The 11,014-nt window shown below is 33.9% G+C and overlaps 2 protein-coding genes across 2 annotated transcripts in view; both read right to left on the bottom strand.

Moving 5' to 3' along the window:
- Nucleotides 1-3,116, bottom strand: part of LOC111491640 (WAT1-related protein At5g47470-like) — a 3,918-nt gene extending 802 nt beyond the window's left edge. Inside the window, exons 1-6 of the mRNA XM_023140638.1 lie at nucleotides 2,263-3,116; nucleotides 2,103-2,168; nucleotides 1,143-1,259; nucleotides 770-1,001; nucleotides 530-691; nucleotides 140-291 (exon numbers count right to left, since the gene is read on the bottom strand). Of these exons, the coding sequence (XP_022996406.1) occupies nucleotides 140-291; nucleotides 530-691; nucleotides 770-1,001; nucleotides 1,143-1,259; nucleotides 2,103-2,168; nucleotides 2,263-2,450 (917 nt within the window). The 5' untranslated portion in view covers nucleotides 2,451-3,116. The remainder of the gene's footprint in view (nucleotides 1-139; nucleotides 292-529; nucleotides 692-769; nucleotides 1,002-1,142; nucleotides 1,260-2,102; nucleotides 2,169-2,262) is intronic.
- A 934-nt stretch (nucleotides 3,117-4,050) lies between these two features.
- LOC111491637 (metalloendoproteinase 1-MMP-like) lies at nucleotides 4,051-6,500 on the bottom strand. The gene is made up of 2 exons (XM_023140636.1): nucleotides 5,906-6,500; nucleotides 4,051-4,656 (listed from the first exon to the last, which is right to left on the bottom strand). Exons 1-2 carry the CDS (start codon nucleotides 6,439-6,441, stop codon nucleotides 4,122-4,124), a joined length of 1,071 nt encoding a protein of 356 aa, XP_022996404.1. The 5' UTR covers nucleotides 6,442-6,500; the 3' UTR covers nucleotides 4,051-4,121.
- Between the last annotated feature and the right edge of the window lie 4,514 nt (nucleotides 6,501-11,014).

Raw genomic sequence — 11,014 nt, 5'->3', positions numbered from 1 at the left:
AAAAAAAAAAAAAAAAAAAAGAGGATTTTTGTGTGCGCGTGTGAAGGAAAACTGAGAACATCCAAAGGCAAATAGAGCAGCACACAGCAGATCAACATAGTCGGAAAATGATTAGAAGAAAAGTTGCTATCTAACGTACCTTCCAATGGAAATAGTGTCTCCTAAGGTGAAGACAGAGAGAATGACAGAGAAAACTGTTCCAATAGGACTGAAAATTGACACCAAAACTGGCCCTCTTTTCTTCATTGCCCACCCGTTGAAGCTCAAGCTTGTACCGCTCACTATTCCTCCCTATATTCATCCATCCATCCATTCATCAGTTTCTATTTCATATTTATTTGCATAAAAGATTCTGAAACAGCCTACAGAATTATCTTAATTACAAGTTTTCCAGTCCAAACACTCCTTTCTTTTTGCATTTTGCAAATGATACTTATGAAAGCTGTTCAACAATTTTACCAAACATGCAACAACGCCCACCAGAAGCAAATGATTTAGCATGAATATTCTAAAAGATGGTTTAATTTACCAATAGAGAGTAGCAGAGTAAATCCTTCATGTTGACAATTGACCATTCGGTTTCTAACTTATGATTCTTCAGTAGTTGTACAACTGCAGTCGTTAATACTCCAATGAACGAAGTTACAGCACTCAACGACATTGGAGCGGGTAATTCACCAAGGGCTGTAGCCTGCAATATACAGTATAAAAAACTAGGATTGCTTCATTTCCATCATCACGTAATGTCTCAATTTCGAAGCACAATTACCTGCAATACAACATTGCTTGATAATATGAAAACCGCCATCATGAGATACAAACAACCAATAAACTTTTCCTTATTGAAGAGTACAGATGAAGGAAGAAAAATTAGCTGCTCTTTTGCCGGTATCGTGATGGCGCTGTGCAGTATGCTCATTATGATGGCGCCCACTACACAAAGCAATGTCCCTAAAATCTTAACTTTGCTGTACAGACAACTAAGTTTGACTCTCTCTAATCTGCAAAGACGATTGCAAGTAAAAATATCACTAAATTAATAGAAAACCGACCATATAGACCTTTGATTCGGTTTAATTGTTCTGTAAGTGCAGACAAATTCTGTTCTATCGTTGGGATGTCTAAAGTAAAGTATTGGATACCTAAAACACCAGGCAATGATAAAGATGAGACCAGGAGCAATGTTTGGCATGGCAGTTGCCATGGCTGGAGAAGTCAGCTTTATCCCTTCTAATAGCAGAGTTTGGAACAAAGTTACCCTGAAAAAAACCAAAGTACCAATTACCAAATAAATCAGAAAAGAATCAATTTTTATGGCCGTGAAACTTATTAAAATGTTGGAACTCTAAGCCATGGAGGTCGTTAAAATGTGAATTATTTGGTTAGCCTTTGTTACAGTTTAAAACAAACCATTTGACTTTCATAAACTTCCAAGGTAAAATACAAAACAAAATGTATTAAAAACTTAGATTGGCGATTCAAAGAAAGAATTGTCTCTGAAAAACATCAATATGGAGCTAATTTGATTTTAACACGTGGAATTTAATTATGTTAATGAAATTTAAATTGAAATGGTATTCCTTCTGAAAAAAATTCTTTTATGTTTTTTTTGTTGGGAATAACTTTTCCATCGTGTTGCCCCCAAAAGCGGTTTTAAATTCTGATCATGGTTGGCTTCATGAATTTGCGAGTCTAAAGAACTTCGTTGATTAAATTAGGAAGGGAAACATACAAAAGAAATAAATAAAAGAAGAAGAAGAAGAAGAAAAGTGGTGATTTTGGAATATATGTATGAAAATAAAACGAGAAACTTATAGCTTGTTGGAAATTGGCTTCCATAAGAAATTATCATTTTTCAAAACAAAAGTTGATTGAAAATATGTCTGAATAATTAAATTTAAAAGACTAGTTTATCATGTGATTCCTGTAAATGAAATATGAAGTTGTTCTTACTTCAAAAAATTATTAATAAAAAACTATATTTCTTTTGGAAAGTTAAAAATCAATCAACAGTAGAAACTAATTTTAATAAAGGAGAAACTAAAAGGTGAAACTAAAACTCAAGAAATGAGAACAACAAAAAACTAGATATTTCTGCGTACCCGCCAAAGGAGATCAGAACAAGCTGCAGCACCAACTTGAAACTCAATTTCTTGGGCCAATTGCTCCTGTATGTATGCACATCATTCATCAAACTTCAATCCCACAATTCAAAGTCATCAGCGAGATAAAGAGAGAGTCGGAGGAAGAGGAGAGAAAGACCTTTCAAAACAAACAGCCAGAGGAGCCAAAAATAGAAATGTGGCAGAGGCAATATAAATGACGATGTTGAGAGAATTGAGCCCTAACGACATCAAATAACTTAGCAATACCGAGTTTCCAGCGTATATGAACTGCACTGCAATCAATCCTCCAATTATCGCAACATCTTCCATCGCTCCAATCTTCATTATTTTCTCTTCGATTCCTTTTCTTTCCTTTTCTCCCAGAAATAATCTTACACAAAAACTAATTTTCCTTTTCTCTTCCCTGCTTTTTCCGAGGACATTCTCGTTGATTGAATCTGCACTCTACTATTTCCGTACGATTCGGCGCCACCACCGTCCGTGTGAGCTCGCCCTGCAAGCGGTGGAACTCTAATTCTGGCCACCGATTGAACTCCAATAAGAATCTATGTGGTTCGATTTTGGAGTCTCTGTTAATCTTCTCTCCTGTGCTTCTGCTCCTCACCGCCGCGCTTAAACGGAATCAGATTACCGATCTCCGTCGTCCTCCGGAAGAAAATAAGTAAAAGAAAAAGAGCAGAGAATATTCCGCGCAATAAATTTTATAAAACAAGATTTTAGATTATTCGCTGCTGTTCTTCCTCTATCTATATATAACTCGGTAAGAAATTTCCAGCCTAAATTCCTTCTCCATCTCTAATCAGCTCGGATTTTTCGGGTGCTATATTTTCTCCAGTCCTTTTGGTTGATTATATTTAGAAACATCTCTCATTTGACAGTTGTGTCTTCTGCCATTTCAAAAATCCAGTTCTACATATCCTTTAAGCTTAGTTATCAATTTTAGAAAATTTAATCCACCGAAGCATTCACACGTTTTGATCATACAAAATTAGAAAGTACCGTAACTCTCTTCTAATCTCCTATTGCACTCTTCATGCAACGGCACACAATTAACTTTCAAATCAATAATTGAATCAATTTTCAACGGCTGAAAATTAGTTAGGGAAAATAAAACCCTGTCCGAGAGCTTCCAAATTCCACTATCTTAATCTTTTAAAGATATTACCACACTTTCTTCGAAATGCAAGGAAGAAACAGATAGAAACCAGCAAGTGAAACTAAATCTAAAACGCATAAACACATATAAACAAAGTAAAGACAGAAGAAGAGAAAGAGAAAGAGAGAGACCTGTTAAAGGAGAATTTTCAGAAAGGATCGGAAGAATCTTTAGGTTTTGCGAGAATCGGAAGTGAACTCCGAAGATTCAGTAATTAAAGGAAAGCTTAAAACAGTCGAATTTTGTAGCGGATCTTACCAAAACAAGCAATGCATGCTGCTGCAATTGCAGGTTGAAGAAGCCATCAGAGAATTGAAGACGATGACGATTCCGAAGCAGAATCGAGAGCGATCGTGGAGGAACGGAACTGCAACCAGAATCTTTAACGCGCGGGATTCTCATCTTCCAGCCAAAAATGAAGTTCTAAATTATATATTGTAAATATTTTTGTAAAAAATGTCAAATAATCTCACTTTTTTATTTTTTTTTATTTTTTTAGTACTTAGAATTCCCGTCGACAGTTATATTATTTATCATGTATTTTTAAAAATGAAATAAATATTTTTTTTAACAAAAAAAAAATAGTAAGTCCAGGTGTAATTATAATATGCATACTTAGTTATTAAAGCTTAGAGTTATGTTATTAATCACATGCATCATAAAAACATACTCCTTAACCAAAAGGGAAGAATCCACGTTTTATAATTATAAAATTAAAAAAAAGATATCTAAAATGGATGGTGGAGTTGAATTTGAATTGGATGGATTTGATTTGATTGAGGTGTACTTTTGGGTTGCTTTCTAATCAATTAATCTCACAAATTTCATACACAGAGAAGCTAAAACCATACGAAAATGAAGAAGAATAAGGAGAGGAAATTAGTGGTGTTTGAAGATCCAGTGTTGGTGGACTTTTCAGATTCCAAAAACGAATCCAATTTGAAGTTGGGATTTGAACCATACAAAGCCTGGACTCCTTCCACGTCATCCATCCTCAGCTCCACCTTCTTCCCTCGCGGACTCAGACTCGGATACATCACTGCTTCCTTCACCGCAGAGTGAGCCAGTCCAAGAACGTGCCCTATCTCATGCGTCACAACCGATTCCAAATCCACTGCCACTTTCGATTTCTCCTTTTCGAAATCCACCGCCCACCGCTCTGCCGCGTCCAGGTGGAGCCTTCCGTTTTCCGGCGAAAACGCGTGCGCTAAAACGCCTAATACTCCGTCAAACGCCTCTCCATCGCCGTGATCGCCGTGGTAGAATCCGATTCGTATGTCTGACGATTCGTAGTTGGAGGACTCGGTGAAGTTCAGCGGAATCACCGCGGACCACCGCGAGAACGATCGTCCGACGACGTTACGGATTTCCGATTGTTAAGGATATTTAGTAATAAATTATAGTTTACCATATATATTATATTTGATATTTTATTATAAGGCAAATATTAGACATTTGCCTTATTATCATAGGTATCTTTTCATTTATTGTTATTTCCATTTATTACTATTTCCATATCCTTGTAATTTATTTGATTATAAATAAGATAACTTTCACACCATTTAGGTGTGGTGGATTAATCAAACATTCACATGGTATCAGAGCCCTCTCGGTTTAACAACCCCGATCCTTTCTTTTCAATGGCTTTTGAATCCTCTAATCTTCTTCTCCACCACCCCTGCTGGTTTTGACGCCGCAGGGGCAGTCTTCATGGCTGCCGTAGTCGGAGCCGATTGATTACTCTTCGGCTCTATCCTATTGACCTCCAAATCACCTTTCGTCATACTCTGTACATACAACCTCACCTTTTCCAACCCAATCGGTTTTCCCCTTGGCCAATATAGTCTCTCTCATTTTCTTCCCAATCAACCTTCATCCTTCACATAAACCCTAACCTAAACTTATCAACCTTTTGCAGAGATTTACCTTCGGAATCTGGGTGCCGCACTGGCCTATTCGCCAACCAAGTTGCCGCCGCCCTTCCTGCCAAAATTGGCTTCTTCGCCCGATGAGGCGACTCTTCCGACTGCCCTTCTCGCCAAAATTGGCTCCTTCGCCCAATGTGGCGACTCTTCTGGCTTCAACATTGTCTTTGTCCCTTGCTCTAGGTTTCCCCTTCTACTTCTTGGGGTTAGAAATATTCTCACCAGAGCTAAGGCAGCATCGTCGCTAAGCGACAATCCCTCTTCATGGGTTAGACATATTCTCGCCGAAGCCAAGGCAGCATTGCCGCTGAGCGGCGATTCCTCTGCAATTTTCGATGGCCAAGAAAGTGTTTCTCTACGCCTCCTCTGAACCAGGTTGTTGACTTCTTCAAGAAAAGTGTTTCTCAACCTCTTTGAATTTTTCAGATTCAAGCTTCACGTTCGTTTAAATCCGACGCTTAGCTTGCGGTGGGGTGTTAAGGATATTTAGTAATAAATTATAGTTTACCATATATATTATATTTGATATTTTATTATAAGGCAAATATTAGACATTTGCCTTATTATCATAGGTATCTTTTCATTTATTGTTATTTCCATTTATTACTATTTCCATATCCTTGTAATTTATTTGATTATAAATAAGATAACTTTCACACCATTTAGGTGTGGTGGATTAATCAAACATTCACACCGATGAAGTTAGGTATTCGATTGTGTAGTCTGGTGAGAGAGCGTAGGTTAACGTCGAGCCTCGAATCCATCGTGGCTGGCCGTTGAAGAACGCGTATCGGCGCGTTGAGTGAATCGTCGTCGTTGTTGCGTCGTTGATTTTAATTAGGTCACTCATTCCGCATCGAGGCGACATGATGCTCGCGATCGTTTCGGAATCGAGCTTTCCAGTGACTGATAAACCTAAGCGCCTCTGGTACAGAATCAACGCCGATACGAATTGGTCATCCACGAAATCGGAGAAGTTGTTTTCAGGAAAAACCGGAAGGTAACCGAATCGATTCAAATACTTCTTCAGCTCCGACATGCCGGTCACTTCGCTGCCCTTGCCGGCGTCGAGGAACCGAGCGAAGTTTCTCCAGACATAGTTGTTGCTGGCATCGAAGGCGGCAGTCGCCGTCGTGAAGTCCAGCGGAGTTGTGGCGGGAAAAACAGAGGAAAAGAGAAAAACAGAGGAGAGAAGGTAGAAGAAGAAGATGTAATAACGGAAAAACGGAAACATAGTGATATTATTTGGCAGTTATCGGGACATGAGAGAAATGGAAAGGGAAAAGACTTTTATCACCGATCAACTTTGCGATTTATTTATTAATATTTTTGTTTTTATTTTGGTTAATATTTGGTAAACAAACCATTTTCTTTTTTAATAAATAAATAAAATTGTTATTAAATCTTTCCTTTTCAATTTATTCAATTATATTTAACTATTAAATCAACTAATAATGGTTTCTAAAGCATACAAATGAAAATATATTTTGTTTTATTTTAGCCACTCGTCCTTATGGCTAAATTTCTTGTGTTGCATCATGGCTTGCATTTTTTGTTCAAATTTAAAGACATAATTAACTAAAGTTTAGATTGAGTTGTTATTTTGTCCCAACAGATAAATAATCTTCTTTAATTCCTTCGTAATTAGATTGAGTTAGACCAAATTCATCTTAATCAAGAACATGTTGGGTACACGTTCAACCTCACGTGTGGCCAACCCTAAGATTAACCTCGGCCTATACTCACTTTTGTGATAACTACTATCTAATTAAAAAGATTAAAACGAAATATTTCTGCATCAAAAATCAAAAGTCAAAACAAATAAATCAATGAAAAGGTGAGTGTGATGTTTCCGCTCCAATATTCATTTAATTTTAAAATATCTAATTTATTACAATTAGTAGTTAGTAAGTACCAACATGATTGAAGATTGAATGAAGATTGAAGAGAAATGAAGTTATGAGAAGGTGAAGCATATTAGGTTTGGGTTGATATTTGAAGGCTGATTTGTGTTATGAACAATGATGATTACATCACTAATTAGAAAAATAATGTAGAAGTTGAACAAACAAAGATTTCCATAGAGAGGCTCACCAGTTCCCAACCCCATTTCTTTTATTTATTATTTATTTATTTTTTTGAAATAAAAGAAAAATGGGTAGAATTTGGTTCAACGGTTCAACATTTAAGTGGTGAAAAAATTATTATAAGATATATGAAGTTTATGGAATAATGATTAGTGTTTGTTCCTTTTGTTATTAATGGTTGGTAAACTTCCTGTTGACTTTTTTTTTTCTTTTCTTTTCTTTTAACAAAAACAAATTGAATGCTAATGGTTATGGTAAATTTAACTATATCAATATCAATTTCGTATGACGGATAAAAAAATATCATATAATGCATTGGGTGGATGGATAATGTTGTGAAATTTTTACTTTTAAATCTTTATTTTCCGGCTAAATTATAAATGTGAAAATTAAAATTTAGTTTTTATAATTTTAAATACTAGTTTTATTATGTTACGAGACTATTTATGAAATTTTATGGGACAATAAGAATCAAATTTGAATGCCATGGCGGAAGTAATCTCATAGAAAATTAAATTTTAAGTGACCATCATAATTTGAATCAATTTCTTCAAAAACTTTTTATTGTTTTCAAGATTCTTAATGCATTGCACAAGAACACACTCGACGATGAAAAACATATTAAAAACATGAGAGATAAGAAACAAAAAAAGAAATATGGGCTAACACTTTATTGACAGGTAAGCCAACCCTTCAAATATATGTTTGAACTTGAAGAGGAAGGGTTGAAAATGCAGTCTATTTCTTGCAAAACCAACCTGGCAATCGGCAACAATTCACCGTTTCAGCTTTAGTTGTAAGGTAAGCAGTGGATGATCTGAGACGGGTTCTTGGCAGTTCGATGATCCATACATCACTGTATAAGTTCGTGTGAGCTGATGGATGCTTTCTTTGGTTGAAATACTTTCTCTGACATCTTCTTCACACTTTCACCTATATTTGGTTGCACAAAATCCCATAACATTTGATGCAGAAAACCACGAAGAGGCACCGGTGCAGACTCCAAAGCAAACAAGAGGTTCAAGACATGGTTCAAAGTCGAAACAAGATTCAACATCAACAACACCCAGCTTACAACATTCAACATCAAACCCACAAACCTATATTAATTCTCATTCTCCACTTCTAATCAATCAAACAACAAGAAACAAACCATTAATCTCTGCATAAATCCCATAAATAAACCCATCATAATCCAACAGATAAACAAGAAAACCTCCTCATTTGGTAAACTAAGTAAAAACAGATTCTTGCGACTAAAATTCTCTCACATGGCAAATAAGAGATGAAAGCTTTTTCTAGTGAAGGAGAAAGGTAGAGGGCGGTTTGTGACCATCCAATTTTCTAGTGATAGGGCCAACCTCCAAGCTTTTCATGAGCATCACCACAAGTGTTTATGCTTCAACTTCACCCGTCACTTGTCGATTATGCATGTCAGCACCTGCCACATCATGTTCGTTAACTTTAACACTCAAATAAAACTTAACAAATCTATTAAATATAAAATTAATATGAGTAAATGAATAATGTATGAAGAAGGGCACCATGTGTGGCTGTTGGGCATGGAAAATGAAACATATATGGAAGTGAATGGCAAGCCCATATGGAGCATAAGCTATCAATTCCACATGATGTTATGAGCACTATGAACAATCAATCTCAAATACCAATCATTCTTCACAGATCATTATTACATGAATTCCACATCAATATATTCTGAATTACGTCTTTGGTAGTAAAATTCAAAATTATGTATTTAAACATTTTTAACATTTTGGAGCATTTTTGTATTGTTGTAAATAAAATATTTTGGATCTTTCTTGAAATTAATGTCCATTACATATTATTATTTTCTCCTATTTCTTATTCCTTCATGATCTGATAATCATGAACTTAAAAAACTATATATATAAATATATGTGATCTGAGAATCATTGTCAATGTCGCACAATTATATTTTAAGTTTATATTTACAATTTTGTATTGGTGGATACTTTCCCTCCAATTAAATAATTTGAATAGTTCTCTTAAAATAAAAGTGGCCAATTATAAATATTAATGGTTGATGATGCGTTATTCTTTTTATTTAAAAAAAAAAAAGGAAACAAAAAAATTAGCCTATCTTTAAAATTTGAAGAAAATAGACGTTAATACCATCATTAAATTATTATTTTTTCGCGGAATTTTATTAGGGAGAAATACTTTATCATTTTATCATTTTGTTTGATTCTATATTACCAAAAATAAAAAAAAAAAAATAAAAAAAAATTAATCAATGTGATGAACTTTAAAATTTCATAAATATTTATGATTATCATACCCATGTTCTTGAGTTTTGTACTAGACTCTAGAAGTTTAATACATCATGTGGGGTAGAATGCATATCTAGTTTATGCTGTGAAATGTAAGTTTTTTTTAATACAAATTATAATTTATTAATGATGGCTAAGGTTTTTAAGGAGCACAATTTTTTTACAAATATAAATATTAAACAATCACTTACCCTGGAAGTTGGGGATTTTTTTTTTTCCAAGTCAATTTTCATTAAAATTTAAATGTTATCGAATTATTAAATTAATGTAACCAAAAACCCAAATTATAAAATTAAATAACCATTTAAAAAAATTGGTCAGCCAATAATCCAAACAAAATACACAAAACTAAGCTAGAAAAATTCCCACGGGAATCGGTAAAAGATAAAATTTCTGCTCAATATTATTATTATTATTAATTATTGGATGTAGTAGTTGGATTGTGCTTATTTGATAACATATGCTTGGAGGAAATAATTGATCGTGAATAAATTTAAAGCCGACCACTTTTAAATATATTATTATTGCCTGTCATTTGATGGTGGAATAATTATTATTATCCTTCAATTATATTATTTTGTTTTATTAAATTAAAAAAAGGGAAGCTTAAAACTCGTAATGGATCCTACGTGGAATTCACATCATAATATTGGATTGGTCTCAAATGTCAACGTGTCAATATCTCATATTTTCAAATTTTAATATCCACATAAAATTTCATTCCCACGTAGTTATATGTGTAAGTGGATGGAGCATAATTTTGTCTCGGACGCACTTTTGAAAAACGAAAAAAAGGAGGGCGAAAATGGAAATATCAAAACTTTATTAGAAAAAAACGTCTCCTCCAACGTGGAGCATTCCACGTGGATTCTCTTCCATTTGTTTAAACATAAAATGCTTGCTTTTCTGGAAAAGTATTTCAAATCAGTATAATTATGAGAATGCAGTTTTTTAGTTCTAATTAATTAAAAAAATATGCTGTAGAATTAAAATACCCTTCATTTTTATTTACTTATTTAATTTGAATTTGAATTTGAATTTGGAAAAATACATGATACTAATATATACATATAAAAAAAAAAAGATTTTTGATAAATTTAGTAGCTAAAATAAACATAATTAATTGTAATGGAGTGGATTACACGATTTCAAATTTTTAATAATGTAGTTTTTAAGAAAAATAAATTAAGGTCAAACTGTGAAGGGAAATGTATAATTTATATTCCTTGGGATTATTTATACTAAACGCAATTAAAATATGAAACAATGAGAGTTGTCTTACTCTACAAATTCCTAATCCCTTAGAACATTCCAATCTCTTCCTCTACTTTACTTTTTTTTTTTTTTTTTTTTTTTTTTTTTTTTTTTTTTTTTTTTTTTTTTTTTTTTTTTTTTTTTTTTTTTTTTT

This window comes from Cucurbita maxima, unplaced genomic scaffold (genome assembly GCF_002738345.1).
Source record: "Cucurbita maxima cultivar Rimu unplaced genomic scaffold, Cmax_1.0 Cma_Scf00016, whole genome shotgun sequence".
Classification (NCBI taxonomy): Eukaryota; Viridiplantae; Streptophyta; class Magnoliopsida; order Cucurbitales; family Cucurbitaceae; genus Cucurbita; species Cucurbita maxima.
The sequence above is the reverse complement of the archived record's forward strand: the minus strand, read 5'-3'. Positions and strand labels throughout refer to the sequence as shown.